General features: G+C 44.5%; 1 protein-coding gene across 1 annotated transcript in view; it reads right to left on the reverse strand.

Moving 5' to 3' along the window:
* MYOM1 (myomesin 1) overlaps nucleotides 1-27,720 on the reverse strand; it is a 277,203-nt gene that overhangs the window by 202,727 nt on the left and 46,756 nt on the right. The window contains exons 3-4 of the mRNA XM_030213070.1: nucleotides 18,574-18,711; nucleotides 12,520-12,730 (exon numbers count right to left, since the gene is read on the reverse strand). Coding sequence (XP_030068930.1) covers nucleotides 12,520-12,730; nucleotides 18,574-18,711 — 349 coding nt within the window. The remainder of the gene's footprint in view (nucleotides 1-12,519; nucleotides 12,731-18,573; nucleotides 18,712-27,720) is intronic.

Genomic DNA, 27,720 nt, shown 5'->3' on the forward strand with positions numbered 1-27,720 from the left:
CTAGGGTGCAGCACACAAACCCAGAGAGGGATGAAAGAGATTTGGGGTGACTGCATCCCTTGGACCCTTTAGGGTCTTTTGACTTCTCCATGCATATTGTTTCAAGAGAAGAGGATCAAAGATAAAATGAGAATGGGGAAAAGGTATAAGACCTTGCTTCATAACATCTTTACACTGAGAAGTGGAACAAGCTATAGCATGAGTGACAACCTCTAGGAACCTGAAATCCATGCAGAAAAATATAACCTACTTACATCTGAAAGCTAGGTATTATTAGGAAAGGAATGGAGAATAACACAGAGAGTATCAAAATGGCTCTGTATCACTCCATGATGCGACCACACCTTGAATCCTGTGTATAGTGAAACTAGAAAAGATACAACGAAGAGTGAAGAAAAGCTAAAGAGGTTAGGACTCTTTAATTTGAAAAAGAGACAGCTGAGAGGAGATATGACAGACCTATAATATAATATCCTGAATAGTGTTTACTCTTTCAAGCAGTGCTAAGACTAGGGGACACACTATAAAACCAATAGGTAACACATTTAAACTAGTTGGAGGAAGTCATTTTTGCCCAACATTGAATTAAACTATGGAAATTGTTGTCGGAAGATGTAGTGAAATTAGTGTAGGAAAGGTCAATAAACTATTAACCAGGTAGACTTTGGAAATCTCTGCTTATCCCTGGGTGTAAGTAATAAGCATAGGACTGATACTTTGAGATTCTGCCAGGTGCTTTTGACCCGAATTGTCCACTGTTGGAAACAGGATGTTGGGCTTGATGGACTTTCTGTCCAATCCAGTATGGCTTTTCTTAATTTCTATTCAGGCAATGTCTTTACTATAAAGCCACAGCAAGGTTCCTGGAGCAATGTGGCAAATACTTTGGCAACCAAAAGCAACAAAGAGCTGGCTGAATCCATAGTATGGCATGTAATAGGAAAACTCAGAAGGTCTCTGCATAATTTACTTTCAAAATGACGACAGATAATAGCAACCAAGAGAACAGCCAAACATTGTTAATGCCAGTCTTTTGAAAATAAAGATATTCGACTGAGATTCTCTGACTCTTTCATTGTCACACACAATGCTGTGCATGCAAGTAGCTTTTTGCTGCTTTGATTTATCTATGTTGAACAAACATCTTTATTCAACTAACTTATTTATTGTGATGGTCATTTTAGAAGTACTATGTGTGAAATGAACATGGATATGGTGGATGTGGCAGCATATGCATGCTCATCTTGCATGTATGGTGGAAGCACCATTTTTGAGATGTCACATTTTGATGCGGACTTTGAAAGAGCAACATCCAGGAAGAGGCATGGTCAGGGCATGCCATGAGTGATGCAGCACCATAAATGTCCAGTGCGTTGATTTATGCCTATGATATGACATCCTAATGACAGCTCTACCTGTCTGGATTGCAAGCCTTGTGCCTGACTGCAGGAGAGCTGAGAGTAAGCCGTTGGTCTGATTGATGTCCCTATCTACCCAGATCTGTCATTTGCTAACCTACACTGCCTTGCATTGTACCCCAGGCCTCTCCTGAACATCTGACACCTCCCCCTGCAATTCTCCTTTCTTCACCTCTCTCCTGCTGCCCCTCCCAACCCTCATTCCTGTATTCTGTGACTGTCGGTGCCTGTTCCTGCGTTCTTTACTTTCTGAGTGCTGCCAGTGTGTGTGTGTGTATAAGTATATACATGTGGGCCAATGTGTGTGTGTGCGTGTGGGACTGAGTGCTGCAGGTGGTGGGATTCAAGAAGTGCTGGGGTGATAGGCAGGAGTCATGTTGCACCTTAGCACTTGGGGCGGGCTAGCCCTACTGCATGAGGCAGATGGGGAAGAGAGCCAGCAAGAGGCATCCCAATCATAAGGTACATACAGTGGCGTAGCTAGGTGGAGTGCAAGGGGAGCGGCCACTCCCCCAATCAGATTTCAAATGAAAACTGCGCCTACCTCACCTGCTGTTGAGCCGCCACACAGCAGCATGGATTTTATTTCAAACTTTGCCACCCCAAACAACTGAGTCACTGTCCACACATATATGCCTATGAGGATTTTAACCCTTTCCTCTCTCCCAGCCCTTCAGCCTTGCACTGACGCCTATTTTACAAAAGTCTGCTCCCCCTGATGTCAAAACCTGGCTATGCCTCTGGGTACATAGGCCCAGGATTCAGTTCCTAGACCTCACAGATGAATAGATACCTCAATAGGTATCGCTTGGATAAAGCAGTCATCCACAATCTCTGCCAACAGCTAGAGCCTCTCTATGCCTCTCTGTGCACCTCAAGATCCCAACTGCTCTATCCTTTTTTGCAACTAGGAGTTTCCGGTCAGTCCTGGGAGTCACAGCAGGTCTCAAGTCAGTTAGTCAGGCATTTCATTCTGCAACACCAGTTCAGCCTTTCTTACCCACATCTCTCATTACATTGCCTTGTTCCACCACAATGTGTAGCAGAGGCAGCTAACTGTGACTCAGCGTTATGAAATGGCCCACTTCCCTACCATCCTGGGGGATCACAGACTGCACCCATATGGCCCTGAGGTTCCCCTTTCACCATATTCCATAGCTCCTTGAAACAGCTAATGACAAAACACGTGCCAGCACTGATTCCTCTTTGAAAAATTGACTATTCAGATAAGTGAAGCTATTGCTTTATTTCATTTTAAAAAATTAAGTAAAAAATGAAAATGCAAATTAATTTGTGATAATAAAATGAACAAAATCAACAGTAATTGATGGTACCAATGAAGATGATGATGATGATGCTTGAAGTGATTTGGGAATAACAGCACTGAGGAACCATACCTTATACAATAAGGTTAATGAATTTTTTCTTTTTGTTTATGACATACATCTGGCCTGTCATGCAGGGGTGATTCTCTTCAGGATTTACCTTTTAACCAAGCTCAGCAGAGGAACACATGCTTGTGCACTGCTGTGAGTGTTCTGCCCCCATATTCATGGAGGCAGGGTATATTGTGATACATATTTCATATGAGTATTTTTTTTTTATTTAATTGCATTGTTTATGTAATAGCACTGTGTATTAGGACTGCTTTTCCTACAGTTTGCAGTTTCCTGTGATTGACTGCTTGTGAGCTTTCCGTATTGGCTATTAGCTCTGAGCTAGGGCCAGCCCTCCCTCTCTGCCCCTGCGGGCTGTGTGTGTGAGAGAGCCTAGTCCTCTTTAGCATGCCTTTGTGATCAGCAGCTGCTCTAGGAGCTGATCCCTCCTTAATCTACTGTAATTCCATCAAGAATTTTCACCATCTCCCAAAGACATTCCCCAGGACATCTCCCAAAGACATTTCCCTAAGGCATTCCCCATTTATTTTCTCTGAGTTCTCCCCCTTGTTTTCCTTGAGCGTTACAGCTATTCCTCTCAGCTGGGCTGGGGTTCTGGCCATCTCTTTGCCTCCGAGGCTAGATACAGACTATAGGGGCAGAAGGCCACAATTCTTTTACAAGCAACTAAAGTGTAAATTGGATTTGCTTTGTGTATTCTGAGTACTATAGTAAAGAAGATTTGCTTAAGAACTAAGAGCCAGATGCACTAAACGTTTTTCATCGTTAAATGAGCCCTCGGGGAAGAATTTCCGATCCTTTCCATGCACTTAAGCCTATTTTCCGACGACAGTAGCAGCTAACGAAAACGGAATGGAGATGAGCAATTAGTGTGAAAACCCCATTGAAACGACATGCACTAACCTTTTCCGATTGCCTTTACGCAGGAAAAAGGCAGGAAAACTAACGAGAGGTCTGGACCTCTCGTTAGGACAGCTCTGTGCCAGGAAAAAGTGTTAAGTGAAAAAATAAACAAACTTTGAGCCAATCCCAGCGCATTAGCAGAGCTAAAAGCGCTGTGATTGGTCCAAAGGACCTCAGAAAACACATAAAAAAATAAAACTAAAAAAAGGATCGGGAGGGGGCAAGGGCGCTCATCAGGAGCGTCCTGTACGGACGGCCTTGCCCCCCCCCCCCCCGCCGCTGCTCCCCACTTTCCGCCGCTCCCCCACCCCGAAAAAGCAAAATTGTAGCAGCCCCTGCCCCCCTCCCTTCCTCACTACTCTCAGCTCCGCCTCCCGACATCCTCCGTCTGTGCCCCGCCCCCTTTGGGGGTCGTCGCCGCCATTCCCCTTCTCCATCGGGCCCCCCTCCCTCTTACCGGGCCCGTGCAGCGCCTCTCTCCTCTGTCCGAAGGCGCTGCACGGGCAAGAAGAACGCTGAATCAGCTGATGCCTGCCTTCGCGATGGCGCGTCTTTCTCCTGCTGCGCCCGCCCCTGTCTGACGTCAGTAACCTACGTAGGTTACTGACGTCAGACAGGGGCGGGCCCAGGAGGAGAAAGACGCTCTATCGCGAAGGCAGGCATCAGCTGATTCAGCGTTCTTCTTGCCCGTGCAGCGCCTTCGGACAGAGGAGAGGCGCTGCACGGGCCCGGTAAGAGGGAGGGGGGCCCGATGGAGAAGGGGAATGGCGGCGACGACCCCCAAAGGGGGCGGGGCACAGACGGAGGATGTCGGGAGGCGGAGCTGAGAGTAGTGAGGAAGGGAGGGGGGCAGGGGCTGCTACAATTTTGCTTTTTCGGGGTGGGGGGAGCGGCGGAAAGTGGGGAGGAGCAGCGGCGGGGGGGGGGGGGGGGCAAGGCCGTCCGTACAGGACGCTCCTGATGAGCGCCCTTGCCCCCTCCCGATCCTTTTTTTAGTTTTATTTTTTTATGTGTCAATTCAATTTGCCATGTGCTTGTGATTTGACTGTTTGTGGCATGCGCAGAGCAGCTAACATAACGCTTGGCTGCTCTGCGCATGATTTGGGGGCCGATTAACGATGTGTATTGTGATTCTTTGATACATTGTACGTTTCAATACCGATTCCAGCATGTGTGACTTTTTTTTTTGGTGCATTTTTCGTTATTTTAAAATCGTTAGGGACTTTAACGATTTAGATTTTTTTACGTTTGGTTGCTGCATCTGCCTCTAAGAGTCTACTGGTGAAGCTTTTGCTTGGGGATGGTTTATGCTGGCTGTTTAAGCTACACTATACTTTGTCTAAGGCAGTATACTTGCCTAGAACAGTACAGTGAGCAAGGCGACAAATAGGCAGAGTTTACAAATCATGACTTACAGGGAGGTGTATAAGAGGACTACAAATTTTTTAGGAACCCTCAAGAGAGGTAACCTGTGACCTAGTGGTTAGGGTGGTGGACTTTGGTCCTGGGGAACTGAGGAACTGAGTTTGATTCCCACTTCAGGCACAGGCAGCTCCTTGTGTCTCTGGGCAAGTCACTTAACCCTCCATTGCCCCATGTAAGCTGCATTGAGCCTGCCATGAGCGGGAAAGCGCAGGGTACAAATGTAACAAAAAATATATGAGTTATGGTGCAATACATAGCACTAATGATATCCTGGGCCTAGAAAATGACTTCGCTCATCATGGGGGGGAGGGGGTGCTATAGCACCCACAAAGCTGCCACCTATGAGCACAAATATACGAACAGTGGGTCCAAAAGAAGTCCTCTCACAAATGATGTTTCCCAAACAAGGTCTTTATTTAGATCAATAAAACGACCCGACACGAATCGTGTTTCAGCCGTAAAGGCCTGTGTAAGTGGTCATAGATTCGTGTCGGGTCGTTTTATTGATCTAAATAAAGACCTTGTTTGGGAAACATCATTTGTGAGAGGACTTCTTTTGGATTCACTGTTCGTATATTTGTCTTCCGTTTCTCCTGTGGAGAGATCACCTTCTGTAGGTGTTACCTATGAGCACAACACATAGAGGTGAAGGTGGCATGACATCTGCTATGGATATTGTTCCCTTAAACCTCCAGTGCACAGCTACAGCTTCTCACAAAACCAGACTATAATCATTTATGTCAGACACTGGGAAGTCTAACTGGGGTACTGCTACTTCACTGAGTAACAAATGTCCGCACACAGGTCTGGTGTACGACAGTGTAGGTTTGAGTCCACACACTGCCATGCCACTACCATACGGTAGAGGAAGCTGCACTGTCAGGACACTTGGACCCAGTCTGGGTGTCGCATTGCACATGCCAGGAACCTGCACATCGGTGCATCAGAGGGAGAGGTACTGCTGCCCAATATCCAGCAAACTTATCAACAAAGAGCCATTTCTCTTGACCCACCAAATGAGGAGGCAATTCATGCACCTGCAGGGAGGTGGGTGTCAACAGCTGCCTGAGCTGGTAACAATAGGGAGATGGCTGAAACCCATAAGCTAGCTAACATAACCTGTAATAGAGGCCATGCTTATGCCTCTATCACTGTGTCACACTGAGTTGCATCTAGACTTCTGCTGAAATCCACTTATAAGTGATTATCTGAGGCACTGGGTCCTATTTTATAGAACAATTTTCCCTTGGAACTATGGAAAATGCAGTGTTATGAAAAATTCAAAACACATCTGAAGGCATGGATTTTTGAAAGAACGTTCATAATTAAAACTGACGTTGGGTTGAGAATTATTTGGTTGTGGTCACATTTTAAGATATAGTAATAACTTTGCTGGGAATGAATAGAAGTGAGGCGTGGCATGGCATGAAATAGTGTAAAGTAAAGTTCAAGATCAAGTTTATTTGATATACCGCTATACATACCAAGCCATCTACGTGGTTTACAATTTCAAATAAAGTAATAATTAGGGGGTAAATTGGGGACAATCAGACAAAAACTCAGTGGTATTGAAAGGAGAGAGAAGATGCATGAGGGTGAACATAAGAGGGGAAGGAGTGTATTACAGTTTCTTAAGGGGAATTGGGGGGAGAGAAGGATGGATAGGACAAAAGAAGAAAGCACCATGAGATTAAGCTACATTCATTTTAAGAAAGGATCGGGATTGTGGAAAAGCTTGAGAGAATAACAGGCTCATTTTCGAAAGAGATGCACGTCCATCTTTCGACATAAATCAGAACATGGACGTCCATCTCACATGGACGTCCAAATCTCTATAATTGAAACCCGATTTTGGACGTCTCCAACTGCAGTCCGTCAGAAGGATGTCCAAATCTCAAGAGAACGTGCCAGGGGTGTGTTCAAGGCGGGCATTGGGCGTTCCTAAGACATGGACGTCTTTCAGCGATAATGGAACAAAACAAAGATGTCCAAGACTAAAACTTAGATGTTTTGAGCTAGACCTGTTTTTATAATGAATAGCTGTAGCAGGAATTGAACCCACTTCCCCAGGGGACATCTACACCTTGGATACAAGGTAGGAAAGAGGGTAGAATAGGGGACCCAGAAAAGAAGATGATTGCTTCGGATTTGCTAAAATTAAGTTTCAAATAGCTATAGTATCCAACTTAGAGGAGATCAAGGACATGGACTGAGAGCAAAAATCATCTATAAGGGCAACAATCTGTTTGTCATCTACACAGAAAGAGAGGTCTAGGGACTGGATCAGTAAGGCAAGAGAGGATAGATAAACATTAAAGAACTCTGGGCCAAGGACTGAGCCTTGGGGTTAACCCTGATTTAAGTGGTCTTGGCTCTGAGAGGAGGAGGGGCATGATAAACATTGAAGAATCTTTTAGCTAGGTAGGACTGGAACCAGTCCCACAAATGGAGATTGTCTAAACGCCGAAGGAGGAGAGAATGGTTTACAAGATCGAAGGCAGCTGACAGATCAAGCTTAATTAAGAGGTCATTTCTGCCACTATTTAAAATGAGCTTAATGCTGGCAATAAGACCTAAAAGAGAGTGCTTGGTGTAATGATGACTATGAAAACTAGTTTGATGGGGATGGAGAGCATTGGTCATCAAGAAACTGTGTGAGTTGTTCAGCTATGAGTTTCTCAATCACCTTGGAAAGAAAAGGAATTTTAGATAGGTGAACATTGGAGAGGGAACAGTGGTCACCTTTGAGATCGTTGCATCAGGGGTAGATAATAGAGTTTCCCAGACCTCTGTAAAGACTTCAGAGGATAGGCTTCAGTGACCACAGAAAAGATGTCCAGTAGGAATGGGTTAAGGTAGATGGGATGGGATCAGTAAGATCTAAATCTGATTGTAATTGGATCTATAGGAAAAGACATACTCTTACTGCCCCACCAGTGATTTGTGGAACTACAATGCCTACTCATTAGGAGTGTGTCACACATTTAAAAGCTCTCTCGCTCTCACAATCTATGAGCCCTATTTCTCACTCATTAGAGCTTCAGTACCAGTGCACTGATCTTGATCATTGCTTTCATGAGAGGGAATCCTTAGAGAAGTAAACCAAGTGGTCCCACCAGTAGGAAAATATCTGAGCACACCTGCCTGCCTACTGCTTCCGTTTGCCCTATACTGCAAGTACATGTGCTCTGACACCGATGTACATACTTTTAAATACTGCGTGAAAGACAATTTTCAGTTCAAAACATTTACTCAAATTGCTCCCCACTTTGTCAGTATTCTTTCAGATGCTCCAAAGAAAAGTCAATATCATTTAAAGCTGCCTTGATTCATTTGCAAAGCAATATTACACTTACATCATTCTAGATTTATTCCCTGGATGTACCATCTGAAAAATCCGTCTTTGGCCTTCAATCTCTCTTCATTCCTTGGTGTAGTAAATGTCACTTTTTGGGATGGTTCACCCTTGGCATCTCTGTATTAAGGAAGTACTAGCTATACCAGGTGTTAAGTTGGTAGCTGTTTATTCATTGACAATTCAGTATTCATCTTTGTGTAGCACCTTCTTTTCTTTTTATCTGTTGAGGCCTAAGGTCCTGCTATATTGGGGTCCTGCAGTGACCTCTAGTGGTTCTATAAGAGTACTGAAGATCGACTTTATTTCCACCTTGCGGTTTCTAGAAATGAGGCATTCCCCTTGATCAACATTATAATCAGTATTGTCAGCAGAGTGACCAGGACCACCTATCATCTGTAGTGGACCCCAGAACAGCTCCAGAGGCTGAATAAGAACTGCTTACAGCTACAGCTTCTTGGGAACCAACATATATCTGACCAGGATGAAGCCACCTGAATTGCCACTTAGAGATCTCTAAGACAGTAAATGAAAACTTTTTTGAAACTAATTATATGCTCCACTACATTCATTAAAGGGGAAACTTAAGGAGAGAATAATTAAAGATAGAGAAATTGAGACAGGAGTAGAGAAAGCTAAAGAGACGTTTTAAATGCTCCGTGTCTAATTGCCACTGTCATATTTGCTGCCTCTGCTACTGTTATTGTCCCAGGATTTGTTTTAACAGACTTATAAGTCAATTTGTTGGTTAAGAACCTGGAGTGGTCTACCTTACTAACTGGAGTTTGGAGTGGTGAAACTGCCTATGACCTCTTGGCTTTCATCATCCTGGCTCTGGTCCTACACCAATAAATTCTTTACGTGTCTGAGGCACTGGGGATCTACCTTACATAAATGATGCATGAATAGAAACCTTAGTTTGGCAGTAAAATCCACATTTCTTAACTCTGGGACAAAAGACTTTGAAATTGTGGCAGAGAGGCATAATTTTATAAAACCATGTAGAAAGTTAAAGCAGAAGAAACTGAACTGTTACCTGGACTGAGTCTGTTATGGCAGAGAGCAGGTGGAGAAGGCAACCAGTGCATAAATTAAATATTGCCCAGCTTCAAAAGTACCACAAAGAGTGGAGATTGCTGCATTTTTATGCCATTTTGGACATTTTCAGACTTCTGTAGACTGATGGGAGTAAATTCAAAGATGGCGCCATTTGCTGCCAGTGGGCTGGAGCTAGAGTACCTGCATGGAAACGTTCATGCTATGTTGTAATAGGTACAATTAAATAACCCTGTTGAGTTGGGAAGAATAAAAATGTCTTGAGGCAGGGGCGTAGCTAGGTGGGTCCACGGGGGCATGGGCCCCCCACAGATTTAGCCCTGGCCCCCTCTACTTTCGACCCCCTGCCGCCGACCCTCCCCCACCACTTTCGATCCCCCTCCCGCCGCTGCTGACCCTTCCCCGCCGCTGCCAGGTACCTTTGCTGGCAGGGGTCCCCAACCCCTGCCAACAAAGGAACCTGGCGGCGGCACCGACGGAGGAGGGGCGGCGGTGGGAGGGAGGGTCGAAAGTGGCAGGGGAGTTTGGCAGCTGCAAGGGGGGGTCGAAAGTGGGGAGGTCGGCAGCTAGGGGAGGCGGGCTAAACTGTGCCCCCCCACCTCGGGCTCTGGACCCCCCTTCCGCTGAGGTCTGGCTACGCCCCTGTCTTGAGGGTTCATGTGTTATTAAAAGGTCTCCTAATTCAAAGGCCATTGAAGACACAATGCACTAAAATCTAAATCTAATAGTTTACAACAAATCTGCTGTTCAAACAAACAAAGCAACTCTGCTAAAATTGATGCGATGTGATCTCATGACTTTTTACTCAACAAAAGTTGAGCTGCACTGTTTTGCACTATCTGCAGTCTCTTTAACTGATATAGATGGATTTAATTTTAATCTATGCTGACCAAGCCAGTCTGCAACTAACCCAAGGCACTGATTAAATGTAAGAGGGCTGATATTCAGAAGGAGTTATCCAGGTAGGAGCAACTCCAATTCAGATAACTTTTTGGTTTTGGGTCCATTTAAAAAAACAAACAAAAAACAATTAAGTGCAAAATGTAGAGATTCATGCCATTGGGAGGCAGGAGGAGTCAGCATTTTTTATTACATTTGTACCCTGTGCTTTCCCACTCATGGCAGGCTCAATGTGGCTTACATGGGGCAATGGAGGGTAAAGTGACTTGCCCAGAGTCACAAGGAGCTGCCTGTGCCGGGAATTGAACTCAGTTTTTCAGGACCAAAGTCCACCACCCTAACCACTAGGCCACTCCTCCACTCCAGTAGACTGGTCCCCCAGCTATCCCAGGAGAGCAATGGGGCACCCTAGAGGGCACATCTGTGCACTGCATAAAAATGCTCCCAGGTGCACAACTCATCTTTGCTCCCTTATCTTGTCCCCTGAGTCCTCCAAAATCCATCCAAAACCTACTGCACACCACTACAATAGCCCTTATGGATGAAGGGGGCACCTATATGTGGGTACAGTAGGATATGGGTGACTTTGGGAGGGGACACAGTTTCCACCACAAGTGTGACAGGCAGAGGGAGATAGGACCTGAGTCTCCCATTCCATAGTGCACTGCACTGACCACTACACTACTCCAGAGACCTGCATCTTGCTCTAGTAGACCTGGCTATAACATCTGAAGCTGTCTTAGAGGTTGGTGAGTAAAAGTTTTATTCACATATTTGAGGGGTGGGAGTGGGTCAGTGACCACTGAGGGGTATGGGGGGGGGGGGGGGGTCACCCCTGGGGGGGGGGGGGGGTCACCCCTGATTCCTTCCAATAGTCTTCTGGTCATTTAGGGCACTTTGTTCTGCCTTATTCGTTATAAAAACAGGTCTAGCTCAAAATGTCTCAGCTTTAATCCTGGACAGTTTTGTTTTGTTCCATTATGGCTGAAAAACGTCCAAGTCTTAGGAATGCCCAAATCCCGCCCTTACTATGCCCCGATACGCCACCTTGAGATCTGAACACAGTGCAAAAGAACAGCATAGAAAACATCTGAAAAATAGGTTTCAAGAATACTGATTTGGACATTTTTGTGAGAAAAATGTCCAAATGCTGCTTTATGCCACTTTTTAGATGGTTTTCTCTTTCGAAAATGAGCCCCATAGTATTCTCTGAAGTGTAGTGAGCACCTCAATTTTGTGAATACCACAGTACCCTTTGCTGATGCCAGGAACACACAGATGTTACCTGTGGCAGTAATGTTTAAAGGAGCCGGTAACTCCTAGTTGCAAACCATGGCACAAAATACCCCAGAGACAAAGATCCAACTTTCTCCCCTGCTTACAAAGAATATCATGGTAGCACCACTCCTGCATAAACCCTGCCTCCTTTCCAGATTCCAAAAAAAAAAAAATTAATGATGCACAGGTCCCTTGAATTCCCAATGACCCAACAGCAGCTTCAGATTTATTGCCTCATTCGTGCCAATAATCATAATAGTGTCTTCTAATTCCAGGCTCCTCTTTTATCCATACTGCATTTGGTCAGATCATAGGGAAGCCTTCTTGGATCAGTCAATACCATTGTCAATTTTTGCACCAATAAGGTCAATTGACTGAACAGTATTCCTGCCCAGCAGGAAGAGGGAGATTTGGGAGGCTTAAGAGAAGCCTTCTTCTTCTTTTTTTTTTTTAGTAAATTGGATAGCGATTGAGGATTGTGCCAGTGGACAGAAATGATACAACAATTTTGTTGGGAGCTAGTAGATTATGTTGGATTGGATAAGGGGTAGGGTTTGGGGGGCAGGAATTTTGTGCCAGGAGATTATTATCAGGAGCTTGGGGTGGGGGTGGACAGAAAGCATTAGTAGGTGGGTTTTCCTGCCAGCGCTTTTGGGGTCAAACTTAAATATGTCTCTATCTTATCAGCAAAAAAAAAAAAAAAAAGGAGATCATGAAAAATATGTACAGAAATGTAAATATGAACATGAGGCAGATTTTCAGATGTGTTTCTTATTGGTATACTTACTGTCCTCTTCAGTGCCAGGTATTCTGCTTTTTCTCGAATTGCCGTCCTTCTTGACTTTGTCTGAAATTCTTCATGTCCAGAAGATGAAAAGGCCAATTTATTGAAATGAATTCCTTCACCAGTGGCAAAAAGATTCCTTCTAGCAATATAACCTGCAGCTTCCTTAATTCTTTCCTCTTCTGTATCAGTAATTCCAGTGATATGTTGAAAACTGGAAGAGACAGAAAGGTATTATGTTAGGCAATAATGTTTTACTTTCACTTAAGTAAACATTTTTGTATGTGTTCTTTGGTAACTTAAGTATCAAAATATTCATTTAGCTTTACTTTTACTTAAGTGCTTTCACCTAGTACTTTATTTATTTCTTAGGATTTATTTACCACCTTTTTGAAGGAATTCACTCAAGGCGGTGTACAGTAAGAATAGATCAAAATGAGCAATAGGCAATTACAGCAGTAAAAATATTCAAATAACAATACAAAGCATGGCATAGTATACTACTTACAATGTCAACACAATATACAATAGAACATTTTAATTGATAGTGCAAGGTAAAGCAAAATGGAACACAGATAGGTAAGAGTTAGAGAGTAAGTCGACAAATTTAAAGAAAGGTGCACATGAGGTCAGAGAGATGGTTAAATATTATATCAGCAAGGGTAGGAGTGGAGAAACATAGTTCCACTAGTCCACCTTGTCAGACAGGCAAGGTGGACTCCTTAATCCACCACACAATAGTAGCTTTAGAGGTTGCATTACCCTTAGTTCGCCCCACAAAGAGCGATAAAAGGTGATTTGACCGACAGAAGTCAGAGAAGTGAAGAAAGGGGTTCCGAAAGGACAAGGCCTGCAATTCCGAAAGTCTTCTAACAACACTGCACGTCATCTTGGTACTGGAATCAAAGACCTGTTCCCTATTTGAAGACATTGATCCAGATTCCAAAGTAAAGAAAGGCATTTCTTTATTTGTGACTAGCATGTGTGTGGAAAGGATTCACACCAAAAGTTTAAAAAACGTATATATGAAATGGGAATTTCACTCTAGCCTCTCTTCCAGAATTGTAGATATTTGCCTGAGCTTTAAAGCTTGACAGTTCCTTATCACAAGATGTTACACAGCACCAAAACATCTGCTGAGAGAGCAGCAGCTTCCAAAAGCTCCATGAAGCAGCTCAAAGGTCATCATTTGGAAGTGCTGCTTAGCATGTTTAAGTTTTCTTTCTCCACTTTCCCTCAGATGCTGAGTCAGCTGAAGGTGTCACATTCATGAAATTCACAGCCCGGGGGCCCTCTCCTTTAAGGCTAGAGACTTTCTTGCCTTTGAATCTGAATCCAGGGAGTCATGATCTTGTAGACAGATTCTTAGCTCAGCCTTGGTACAGAAACTCCCGGAGATCTTCACATTTTGTTGTTTCCATCTTACATGTGAAGCAGTGGTTCAAGCATTCGATATTGAGTTCAGTTCCAACAGAAAGTGGGTCAAGTAGAATAATGACAAAAAAAACCGAATGTTTGTACACTGCAGGGGTATCAAACTGCAATCCCTGAAGGCTGAAAGCTATCAGGTTTTCAGAACATCCCCCAATGCATATGCATGAAACATGGTTGTATTACTGATGAACATACATGTTATATTTGCATGCAAATATCATAGGACCTCCTATGGCACAGATAAACACATCTGAAAAATGACCTCAGAACCTCCCAGGCCTGCTTATGTTAAAGGCTTTAATGCACTACTGTGTGAGATACTGACACAGGATTTCTTGCATAGGATTCTAAGGTTCATTAACCCCTAATCTACTAAGAAGGCAAATCACCAATTTGTTTCAGGGTTTACTGTTTGGAATGGAATTTTATTTGCTCCACATGAGGGTACCACTTAAAAATCACCTTTTCAGCCTGAATTTGAAGCACTGTTGCTACGTATATACTATACATTAACTCCTTTCCTGGTTTTCAACCAAGATATTGGGATCATATTGTATCTGGTAGCTGAAAAACCCAGCTCTGTTGTCTGCTTTGAAACACACTGGGGCCCATGTAATAAGGTTCATCGTGTATGTTAAAGACCATTTTTTGCATGCCAAAAGAGCACGTTGTGCAATTAAAATGGTCCACAAAGAAACATTAGTGCACCCTCAGATGTGCATAAGAAAATGTCATATACAAATGAAGCTTTACTTAGCTTAGATCAGAGGTTCTCAACTCAGTCCTAGGGATGTACCCAGCCAGCACCTTGTGGCAATACAGGGTACAAATATGAGGGAGTGCAAAAACTGTTTCTAGCCCACCATCTCCTCTCATTAGGGTGAGGAATACTAGTGAGTGAGCCACACAGGGTGCAACTCTTGTGTAGTACAGCCCTGCCACCCCGCTAGTCTGATTTTTCAGGTTATTAAGAATAAATATTCATGAGATAGATTTGCATTCTCTGATTCCACTATGGGTGTAACTCCATAAAGTGAGCACTAACATTTTAGGTGTCGAGTATACATGTGAATGAAGAGAATACTGTCATATGCACATGTGTGCACGTACGCACATAAATGCCAAAATTCCAGTCTCTAAATGCAATGGCGCAAGTTTGAAGTCGGGCATATGCATGGGCAGAGCCTGGGTGGGGCAAAGAATTATGCACATAAATTATAGAATACTATCATTTATGTGCATGTTTAAGCAAATTAAGCATTAACATTTGCATCAGCTCTGTGGCTGGAATAAGTGCTCACACCTAAATTACAGGTGTGTATTCTACCTGTTAATGCTAGTGTTCTATAAAGGAAAGAAGACACCTACTTTCATTTATAGAACAGGCACCCTTGTGTTAATGAGTGAATTTTGATTTGAAAGCATTTGGAACACACATTTGTTTTAGTAATGACCAGTGATGGCAACTCTACTATAACGCATCCACTGTTTGCATGGGGGGGAATGCTTCTAAATTAAGGGCCTTTTTTTAATATGAGGGAATGCACCAAAATTTAGGGACCAAAATGCAGCACACTGAGCATGAATTCTATAAAGGGAAAGGGAAATGGGACTTGATATACCACCTTTCTGAGGTTTTTGCAACTACATTCAAAGTGGTTTACATATATTCAGGTACTTATTTTGTACCAGGGGCAATGGAGGGTTAAGTGACTTGCCCAGAGTCACAAGGAGCTGCAGTGGGAATTGAACTTGGTTCCCCAGGATCAAAGTCCACTGCACTAACCACTAGGCTACTCCTCCACAAAGGCATCTAGGCGCCCAGATTTTAATAGAGAATGCTAGTGTAAGTCTGCATTTTTGCACCTACATTAAGGTGCAGTCAATTACATTATCCCCACGATATTTAGAACAATTTAGCCACCTAAATGGCACTTAGCTGGCTATCCGGCAATATTTAGCTGGGGATGGTTGACTATCCCTGGCTGAATATCACTGGTTAGCACCTAGCAGATAAAGGACATGAAATGAGGTTGAAGGAGGGCAGACTCAGAAAAATGTCGAAGTATTTTTTCACAGAAAGAGTGGTAGATACTTGGAATGCCCTTCTGCGGGAGGTGGTGGAGATGAAAACGGTAACGGAATAAAAACATGCATGGGATAAACATAAAGGAATCCTGTTCAGAAGGAATGGATCCTCAGAAGCTTAGCAGAGATTGGGTGGCAGCACCGGTGGTTGGGAGGCGGGGCTAGTGCTGGGCAGACTTCTATGGTCTATGCCCTGAAAATGGCAGATACAAATCAAGGTCAGGTATATATATAAAGTAGCACATATGAGTTTATCTTGTTGGGAAGACTGGATGGACCATACAGGTCTTACTCTGCTGTCATCTACTATGTTACTATCCAGCTCATTTTCGAAGGAGATAGCCGGCCATCTTCCGACACAAATCGGGAGATGCCCGGCGATCTCCTGAACCCGGCCAAATCGGTATAATCAAAAACCGCGGAGCCGGGCAAACTTCAAGGTAGGCTACAAAAGGCGGGGCGGGGTGGGGCATGGTTACGAGATGGCCAGCTTCACCCCATAATGGAAAAAAGATGGCCGGCTCAGACGAGCATTTCGCCGGCTGCACTTGGTCCTTTTTAGTTTTAGGACCAAGTCTCAAAAAAGTGCCCCTATCAACCAGATGACCATCGGAGGGAATCGGGGATGACCTCCCCTTACTCCCCCAGTGGTCACCAACCCCCTCCCACCCAAAAAAATTAAAATAAAACATTTTTTTGCCAGCCTGTATGCCAGCCTCAAATGTCATACCCAGCTCCATGACAGCAGTATGCAGGTCCCTGGAGCAGTTTTAGTGAGTGCAGTGCACTTCAGGCAGGTGGACCCAGGCCCATCCCCCCCCCCACCTGTTACACTTGTGGTGGTATATGTTGAGCCCTCCAACCCCCCCCCCCCCCAAAACCCACTGTACCCACATGTAGGTGCCCCCCTTTACCCCTTAGGGCTATTGTAGTGGTGTAGAGTTGTGGGGAGTGGGATTTGGGGGGGGGGAGCAATTTGTGAAGTCCACTGCAGTGCCCCCTAGGGTGCATGGCTGGTGTCCTGGCATGTCAGGGGGGCCATTGCACTACAAATGCTGGCTCCTCCCATGACCAAAAGGCTTGCATTTCGCCGGGTTTGAGATGGCCAGGCCCGGTTTCCATTATGGCCAAAAACCGAACCCGGCCATCTTTAAACCTGGCGATCTCAACATTTGACCTAAATGTTGAGATTTAGCCGGCGCCAACCATATTATCGAAGGAAAAGATGGCCGGCCATCTTTTTCGATAATACGGTTGGCTCCGCCCCTTTATGGCGCCGGCCGCATAGATGGCTAGCCATCTATTTGGCTGGTGCCGTTCGATTATGCCCCTCAATGTTACTATGTTCTGTTTTGGGATCTTGCCAGGTATCTGTACCCTGGATAAGCCACTGTTGGATAGATGATGCTGGGCTCAATGGATCTTCGGTCTGTCCCAGTATGGCAAAGTGTATGTCCTTATGTCCTTACATTTGTTATCAAGGACATTTTTATTTTTTCAGCACGTTGGAGTCAATTTCTCTTGTCTGCTTTCCTGTGTGTCTTTGGCTAACTCTCTTTCCCATGTCCTGTCTTGTTCCATTCCCTCACTACATCTGTTTCTGACCTATTGATCTATCCCTTTTACCTCTTTCCTCCCTTTCTTTTATGTCTCTGTCCAGTCAATTTTCACTCCCTTCTTTTATTTTTCACCTAGCAAATTTCCATCGCCTTCTCTCATTCCCTAGATTTCCCATTTTCCATCTCACTCCTTCCCCAGCTTCCTATTCTTATCTTTCATCCACTCCCCATTATTACATTTCTATTCTCTGTACTCTATCCTTCCGTCATTCATCTCATTGACAACCCCCATGGCCTCTCCCACATGGTTCCACAAATTCCCAGCATCATCCTTCCCTTGCTCCATCCTTGTAGTCCAGCATCTCTTCCTTCCCCCACACACTAGTAGCTTGACATCTCTCTGTCCCTTCCCCTCCAACATCTCCATGTCTCATCTCTCTTCCCTCCTGCCTACCCTCCACCATGGTACTGCATCTCTCCTCCTTTCCCTCTCCATGGTCCAGAATCTCACCCCCCCCCCCCCCCCTCTTTCCTTCTGGTCTCTCTTCCTCTCCATAGTCCAGATGCACAGTAACTAAGTAAAGGATATAAAACTGTGAAATTTTTACTTTAGTAAAAGTAACAAATACTTCCTGTTTATAAGTAGAAGTGTCAAAACTTTTATTAAGAACAGTAATGAATTACTCTTACTTCATTACTATGCAACACTGCTCACCCATCATGCCTCAAGTGATCAGCTAGCAGCACTTTTACATTACTGCAGATTAACAGTACATGCAGGACACTCATTAATCTGTTTTTGTTAGGAAATCAGAAGGTGTGTCAAATCTGTAGCAATGAGAAAAATGCATAAGGCTGAATATCTCCAGATACTCGAGTGTTCTACACATCTCATGAACTGTGAAAAATCCAGAATGTTGTGAATATTTTGGAAGCAACTAAAAAAAAATGAAAAGAAATAAAAGCCCATACGTACCGTCCTCTGAACACAGGCACAACATAGTCAAGGTTTTCATTTTCTTTTTCCTCAGACAGATGGATACGTTTTGACCTCTTTGCTTTGGGACTCAGCTTAGAAGATCTCTCTTCTACCGCATTATGGGAAGCCTTCAGCCTGAAATGAAATATGCAGAGGGGTCCAATTTAAATTTTTAATTTTGAAAGACAAAATAATTTCTTTGTATTCAAATGTGGAAGTAGGCTCACAGTTTTGGAAGTCAAAACAATAACGAATGAATTCATTTTAAAGAAAAATCTCAGTGCTGGAAGATTAAATACTTTCTCAGATTTTGATTTCTGAACAAACTTTCAGAGGAAAGCTATCTGGAGTTCTGAGTGCATACATTTAGACTGACAGAGTATGCATGCATGTATTTGAGAAAAAGTTTGTCAATTCCCTATGTTGGTCTGCATTGCAGTACAATTTATATTCAAATATTAGATCCTAATCTAAACTCTGATAATAGAGTAATATAATACTATACTGAACCTTTCTGTTATTTCACCAAATAACACACATCACTTACCCACGGATTCAGTAAATGGCACCCAGATTTGGGAACAAAGCCCAGATCCATGCACAAACTAATTAGTTAACGAGCTGTTAACAATCAATTGTTAACATTGATTGGCAGTAATTAGGATTTGTGTGCAGATCTGTCTGCATGCTATTGTATAACACAGCACAGCTAACTTGTCTCATGTGCAACTCAAAGGGAGTGTGGCCATGGGGGGGGCATGGGCGGGTCAGAGGTATTCCCAAAATTTAGTTGCAGTGTTATAGAATAAAGATATTGCATGCCCAACTGCCATCAGCTGGGCACGAGTATTTACACCAGGTTTCAGCAGGCATAAGTCCGTACTCCCAAAGTTGGGTGCGGGAATCTGCACTAAGCGCTATCTTATAAAAGGCGCTTTGTGTGGATTTCCCTTTACAGAATACGAGATTAGCGTGGATCGTTCTGGTTCTTAATTTTGGGTACCATTTACTGAATCCAGCCCTTAATGCCACATTAATGGATGGTGATAAGTGCATCTGCATTATCTGTAATGCACTAACACCAGGATTCTATATATCGTGCTAAGATTTACAAATGGAAATTGAAGCATATTCCATAACATTGTGCATAAGCTAATTGGTTAACAAGCTAATCAGCATTGGTAATTGGCATTAATTAGAATTTATGCGCAGAACTGTCTAAGTATATTCTGTAACGTGGTGCATGTAAACTCTAAGTCACGTAGTTGAAAAAGTAGGTGTGGAATGGGCAGGTCATGGACATTTCTAAAACCTAGATGCATTGTTATAGAATACACCCAGTCTGTACATAATTTAGGCATCAGCATTCACACCAAGCTTTACTCAGCGTAACTGCCCACGATTAAATTTAGTTGCATGAGCAGCGCTCGGTGGATTCTATATACCGCATGGAAATTTAGATTTATTCTATAAAGTACACCTAAGTACACTTCAAAAGTGCCAAACCCCTTTGAGAAAAGCTGCATTGGCTCCCAATCAAAGAACAGATCTTCAAAATCTGCACTTTAGTCCACAAAATTATATATGGCGTAGTCCCAGGATACATGATAGACCTTATAGATCTACCAATAAGAAATAGAGTCAGATCATCAAGATCATACCTAAACCTACACTACCCAAATTGCAAAGGACTGAAATACAAAACAACCTACGCATCCGGTTTCTCCTACGTAAGTGCACAACTATGGAATGGCCTCCCAAAAGCTGTGAAAACAATACATGACCGTCACCTGAACTTCAGGAAATCACTAAAAACCAACCTCATCAAAAAGGCCTACCCCAACGATCTTACGTAAACCTCTTCACCCAGAAACACAGCACGCCTAATGATCGTACTGGACAACACACAATCTTCATCCCTTCCGACCCTCCACATATACCCCATTCGATCACTTTACAACCTTGTATTTGCTATCAACCGACTGGGCAAATGCTTTGACGGTACTATGTAAGCCACATTGAGCCTACAAATAGGTGGGAAAATGTGGGATACAAATTGTGAGCACTCTGGAGGGCGGGTACAAGGGAGAGGGGATAGTGGTTCTTTCAGCCGGCATCATCCCCGGTCATTCAGCCCAGCTAGGAGAGCAGGGCGCCCTCTAGGGATCAAACTGCCAGGGAAAGCTGTAATGCAGGAAAAGAACTACACTCCCCAGAAGCCAGTGCAGGGTCAGCTGAACTCTCAGGAGGGGGAGGGTGGAATGACTGATTGGGAGATGAGGTCTGATCCTGGAGATGGGGAACAGCTGGTGGAGCTTGGGGAGGAGGAGGAGATGGAGTGGAATAAAGCAGAGGTAGAAGGAGAAGGTAAGGAGGAGTGCATGGAGGTTGGAAGGTTTGCTCAAACTTCCTCAGGAAAGGTAAAGGCTTTGGTGGCGGGAGTGTGGCCCAAGCTGTGCATACTTGGAGAGGATAAAATAATCCAGTGGGGAAGCCACTGGTGGAAGAAGCTAACCCATAAACTATCTAAGGGTAGAAGATAGTGCTGATGAGGGAAGGCTACAATTGGGAGCAAGACAAAGGTTTGCTGGGGGGGTGATATTCTGAGTTAAGATTGGACTGTGTTAATAAGCTGAATGTGGAAAGACTGAACTGACTCTTGCATTCTTGAGGAAGAAACTGCTTGAAGATTAAAGCTGTATTAAAAGATGCTGAGAGAATAAAGACCTGTGGTTTTCAAGAACTATAAGACTGCTGAAGTTTGTGTGTCCCAGTTGTGAGCTGATCCTGGGCGCAGGTCAGCTGGGCAGCAGTTAAACTAGGCTAGAAGCAGTGCAGCAAGGCGGTGGTTGCAGCTCGTACTGGGGAAAAGCTAACCAAGCTAAGCAGGGTCGACCCCGGCTCTCACCTGGAAGGGTGACCTGGTTACAGATTGGTGGCAGTGGTGGGATTGTCTGAACAACCCGCCGGTGAAAGAAGCGTGCATTGCTCCGAGTTCTGGTAAGCATATACGGGACTCGGGTAACCAGGAGGAGGGGGATATAGAGGGCCGGAGCTGTGTAATACCGCACTTGGAGAGTGTTCTTTGTTGTTCCCTTTCTCTCAGGTACCGGTGGCGAAGGCGACATGGAGTCGAAGGAGCTGCTGTCTTTTATGGCCCACCAGTTCCAAAAGCAGCAGGAAATGGCTCAGAGACTTCTAGAGGATTCCTTGGCTGCTTCTCGAGCACAGATACAACCGGTGCTGGAGGTGGTGCAGGAATTGTTACGGGCAGTACCCCTACCGAGGAAAGAGAGCACCTCATTGGAGGCTACAGCCACGGGAGCTGTGCCTGGAAGCCTGGAGCCTGGACGGGTTAATTGGCTGCCGTGGGGCAAATTAACAGAGCAGGACGACATTGAGGATTATCTGGGGACTTTTGAGCGGGTAGCATTGGCGGCTGCCTGGCCTCAAGAACAATGGACCATCAGATTGGCTCCCGCCCTGTCCGGGGAAGCCCTGGCAGCTTTTCGGAGCCTGTTGCCAGGGGACGTGGTGGATTATCAAAAGCTGAAAACGGCTATTTTGGACCGGTATGGGGTAAGCAGACAAACTTATCGCAGGCGCTTTCGGGGTTGGAGGTGGAGGGAGGGGGAGACTCCGAAGGCCTTGGCTCAGAAGCTGATGGACTTGGCTACCAAATGGCTAGAACCTGATAAGAGGGCAGTGACTCAGTTGATGCAGGATCTGGTGCTGGAGCAGTTTTTAGAGGCTCTACCGGACAGTATCAGGGTTAATTTGATCAGGAAGGGATGTGAGACTCTGGAAGAAGCTATCAAAGGCTTTGAATACTTTCTGGAGTCACAATACTCTGAGGGGGGAGAGGGGGTCTGGCGGGGTGGTCGGGGTAAAATGTTCAAAGGATCTGGGTGGAGGGAGGAAGGTCCTAAGGAGGATGATAGAATGTGCTACCGATGTGGGAAGTCGGGACATGTGAGGAGGGATTGTAGGGCCAAGTTGGGGCTCATATCTCAGGTAACCCCCTCTAAGGAACCCCAGTTTACGCATTGGGTTAAGATAGGAGGGGTCCCGGTGGAAGGACTTTCTGACTCAGGAGGCCAAGCCTAAGACAGCCTTTTCTACACCCATGGGGCTCTATCAATTTAAACGCATGCCATTTGGTCTTAATTCCGCAGCAGCTTCCTGCCAGCGGTTGTTAGATCAGGTTTTAAGACCACATCAGCAATATGCGGCGGCTTACCTGGACGATGTTATCATTCAGAGTGAGGATTGGCCCTCTCATATGATAAGAGTGAGGGCAGTATTAGAGGCTTTCCGTCAAGCAGGTTTGACTTTGAACCCTCAAAAATGTTGCTTTGGGCAGGAGAAGGTTAAATATCTGGGATACCGGGTGGGGAATGGTCAGATAACTCCGCTCTGGGATAAGGTAGCGAGTATCCGGGACTTTCCCTGCCCCAAAAATAAGAAACAGTTAAGGAGCTTTTTGGGCCTAGTGGGGTACTATAGGAGGTTCATACCCCACTTTGCCTCCATTGCTACACCCCTCACTAATAAACTTCAGAAGGGGTCCCCCAACAGTCTACGATGGGAGGAGGGAGGGCTTCGGGTGTTCAATGAATTGAGATTGGCCCTGTGTCAGGAACCCCTGCTGAGAGCCGTGGATTTTGATAAGCCCTTTGTACTGCAAGCTGATGCCTCGGGGGTAGGGTTGGGGGCTGTGTTGTCTCAGGTACACGAGGGACAGGAACATCCCCTGATGTATCTGAGCCGGAAACTGCTCCCCCATGAGGTCCGGTACTCGACCATCGAGAGAGAATGTTTAGCGATAAAATGGGCAGTGCAGATGTGCCATTACTATTTAGATGGGCGTAAATTTACCCTGGTTACTGATCATGCGCCTTTGAGGTGGTTAGGCCAGATGAAAAATAGTAATGGTCGTCTCACAAGGTGGTATCTGGCTTTACAGCCCTATCAATTCAAGGTGGAGCATAGATCAGGCAAATTTCTGACAAACGCGGATGTTCTTTCTCGGATTGCCAGTGCAGGACAGGAGAAGACTGGCAATCGGTTGAGCCGGGGGGTGTGTGAGCACTCTGGAGGGCGGGTACAAGGGAGAGGGGATAGTGGTTCTTTCAGCCGGCATCATCCCCGGTCATTCAGCCCAGCTAGGAGAGCAGGGCGCCCTCTAGGGATCAAACTGCCAGGGAAAGCTGTAATGCAGGAAAAGAACTACACTCCCCAGAAGCCAGTGCAGGGTCAGCTGAACTCTCAGGAGGGGGAGGGTGGAATGACTGATTGGGAGATGAGGTCTGATCCTGGAGATGGGGAACAGCTGGTGGAGCTTGGGGAGGAGGAGGAGATGGAGTGGAATAAAGCAGAGGTAGAAGGAGAAGGTAAGGAGGAGTGCATGGAGGTTGGAAGGTTTGCTCAAACTTCCTCAGGAAAGGTAAAGGCTTTGGTGGCGGGAGTGTGGCCCAAGCTGTGCATACTTGGAGAGGATAAAATAATCCAGTGGGGAAGCCACTGGTGGAAGAAGCTAACCCATAAACTATCTAAGGGTAGAAGATAGTGCTGATGAGGGAAGGCTACAATTGGGAGCAAGACAAAGGTTTGCTGGGGGGGTGATATTCTGAGTTAAGATTGGACTGTGTTAATAAGCTGAATGTGGAAAGACTGAACTGACTCTTGCATTCTTGAGGAAGAAACTGCTTGAAGATTAAAGCTGTATTAAAAGATGCTGAGAGAATAAAGACCTGTGGTTTTCAAGAACTATAAGACTGCTGAAGTTTGTGTGTCCCAGTTGTGAGCTGATCCTGGGCGCAGGTCAGCTGGGCAGCAGTTAAACTAGGCTAGAAGCAGTGCAGCAAGGCGGTGGTTGCAGCTCGTACTGGGGAAAAGCTAACCAAGCTAAGCAGGGTCGACCCCGGCTCTCACCTGGAAGGGTGACCTGGTTACAAAATGCAACAAACAAATAAATGGTGCACGGGGGGGGGGGGTCTGGAACTACTGCCGGGCTCCCCCGGGAGCCCAGCGATAGAGCCGAATCACTGCATGGCAAGCCAGCTGTAAGCCCACCGTGCTTCCGTAAAGGGGCCTCTAAGATAAGTGTTTTGTAAGCTAACTATGCTGATTTCAAGCTAGAAATAAGAAATTTGGTGAAAAAACTGGTGAAAAATATTTTTGATAGACATATTTCTATAGTTTATAAAAAGATGTTGGACCTATGAAGATCTTGGTATTATGCTAATGTTTGAAATTAATATTAATCTTACCATCTGAGGATCCAATTTAAACTAAGAATTTATTGGAGGAGGTCTTTTGTTGAATTGTATATTATCTTTCCAATAAGAGTGTATTTGGTTACCACATATTTTACTGCTGGGAACGAAATTATTTAGTGGACAATAGCACAATTGAACAAGGATCTTCTTAGTTACTCTAAGGAAGAGATGGCTCAAATATTACAGTGACCCACTTTACTGGAAGAGCTTCCCGAGTTACAGCATGGTAATTTGGGCAGTTGCAAAACTGTACCGCCTTTAGATAAAAGGATCCCTTATGGTATACAGACTCAATTTAAGACACGTTAGCCTATGAATAATGTGTGTACAATCAATTTGCCCTAGTTGTTCTGCCCCTACAGTTTGTGGGTTCCTATTTACATTTTGTTATCTATTGTACTGATGGCTTGTAAGGGAAAAGCAAGTAGAAGCATCATTCTAGGTTTCTGTAATCTCTGTTCACATAGGATAAATGCTGCAAGTGACCGATTCCTTCCATTGTCCTTGAGACCTGCCTGACTTCATGCCTCAGCCCAAGGTAAAACCTTTAACTGTATTAGTCAGTTCCAGAGCCCCTAATTTGGGGGGTATTCTTTTGTACACATACAATCCCCTTCTAGTACAAACATCTCCATCTTGGGCACAGAATTAATTCAATCCACTGCTTACTAATATTAATAGCCTCTAAAAACACACACACGCAGTGAAGAGTGTCTATATGAATTAAGGGGAAAAGTCTCATCAAACTGCGGCATAAACACGTTTGTCGATTGCACACAGTAAAAAAGTATTCATTGACAAAAAAAACCCCTTTTTTTTCTTTTTTTGCAAATAAGGTTTTAAAGTCCGTGTTTTCCTGCCCCGATGTTCGTGAGTGGGTAAAAGGAAGCTTGCTCTCCAGCACTTAGAAGTTAGCATCTAATATAGCGTCTGTTTGAATAATCAAGAAATTCTTGGTATTTGGGTATCAAGTTACATGTTTTGTTTCATTTTCCAGTACTTTCAAACCTTGAAGCTTTGCGGTGTGGTTCCCCGAAGAAGCAGTGCGCAACGGGACCGTTGGGACCGCACTTGAACCTACCACTCTAGATGTAACTGGGCATGGAGTTAAGATAAATCCCAATGATTTCATTTACTTGATACATAAAGACGTTGATATATAAGGACATTTGATTGATATGTATTTTTTTTTATTCAAATTGGATGAAAAACTTAAATTTATTTGCAAAAAAGAAAAAAAGGGTTTTTTTTGTCAATGATTACTTTTATACTGTGTGCAATCGACAAAATTGTTTATGCCGCAGTTTGATTAGACTTTCCCCCTTAATTCATATAGACACTCTTCACTGCCTGTGTGTGTTTTTTGAGGCAAAGCATTAATTCAACATCCACTCCTTCAGTCATTCAGCATCCAGACATTGTTAGTCAGTCAATTGAACAGCAATTAGTCATTCATTCTGCACAATGACTCTTTGTGCTTGTATTGACCCAGAATCAGGGCTGAATTCTTGGGTTCAGCTATAGTCAGTGTAAATTAAAAGACTGAAGGAGCACTGTTCCATCTCTGGATGGTCAGCAGTTTTTAAGCCACTGACAGAAGACTGAATTAGGTCCTGATATTCAATGCTTGCCATGACCAGGCTTCAGTACTGAATATCTGGGTGATCAGCGGCACCTGGAAGATACACAGGTATGGCCAATATTCAGTGCTATACACACCTACCTAACTGGGCAGAGTTAGGACAGCTTTTTGCACAGTCCAGCTTGCCCAGTTAGGCAAGTGGGCACAGCACTGAATATCACCAGTCCCCACATATCTCCTGGCTTTGCCCTGACTCCTCCCCCTGACTACCTTGATACTGCCGAGACACATAAACAACCAAAATTGTAGGAATACACTTTAATAAATTAATAAGTGTAAGGAGTATCAGTAAGGTAAAAAAAGGAGGGTCACAGAACATAGCTTCAGGGATAACCCTTATATAATGTCCCGACCTCATATGATGTACAAATTATTGCTTGCTCCAAAACACAGTGTTTATGTGAACTACTAAACCAAATGTATCCATACAAGTATACTAAAAACTATTTGTAACCCACAATAAATGTCTATAAGGATAAGTCACCACAAAAATAAATGAAATCAGTACTTACTTGGAGCAGTTCTGTACACAGATGTAAATGAGTAACACCCAACGCTGTCAGTGTCAAACAAGTTGAAATAGTACACTTTAAAAAAAATCTGTCAGTATCACTGTCTTATTTCAACTTGTTCAACAGCAACAGCATTGGGTGTTAATTATATTTGTGTGCAGGACTGCTCCAGATAAGTACTGATTTAAATTATTGTTGCAGTGACTTTTTTTCCTCTACTTTTTATATACCTCTAAAATGGCCATAATCATTCAGAGTAGTTTACAGTGTGAAATATCTACTACTAGTAAAAAAGGCTCGTTTCTGACACAAATGAAACGGGCGCTAGCAAGGTTTTCCTTGGAGTGTGTATGTTTGAGAGAGAGTGTGTGTGTGAGAGTGACTGTGTGTGAGAGAGAGAGAGAGAGAGTGAATGTGCGAGTGTGTGTTTGTGACAGAGAGAGAGTGAGACTGCTGGGTGCGAGTTTGTCTGCTCTGTCCCCTGCCCCCCCCCCTCCAGCCACCCAGCGATTCTCCTCTCTCCCCTGTTCCCCCCTGCAGCCACCCAGTGATTATCCTTTTTCCTTGCCCCCCCCGTATCCACCAGTGATGCTCTTCTCTCCCCTGCCCCCCTCCCACCACCCAGCGAGCCTCTTGTCCCCTGCTCCCCCTCCAGCCACCCAGCGATTGTCCTCTCTCCAGTGCCCCCCCCTCCAGCCACCCAGCGATT

Source organism: Microcaecilia unicolor, chromosome 1, assembly GCF_901765095.1.
Source record: "Microcaecilia unicolor chromosome 1, aMicUni1.1, whole genome shotgun sequence".
Classification (NCBI taxonomy): Eukaryota; Metazoa; Chordata; class Amphibia; order Gymnophiona; family Siphonopidae; genus Microcaecilia; species Microcaecilia unicolor.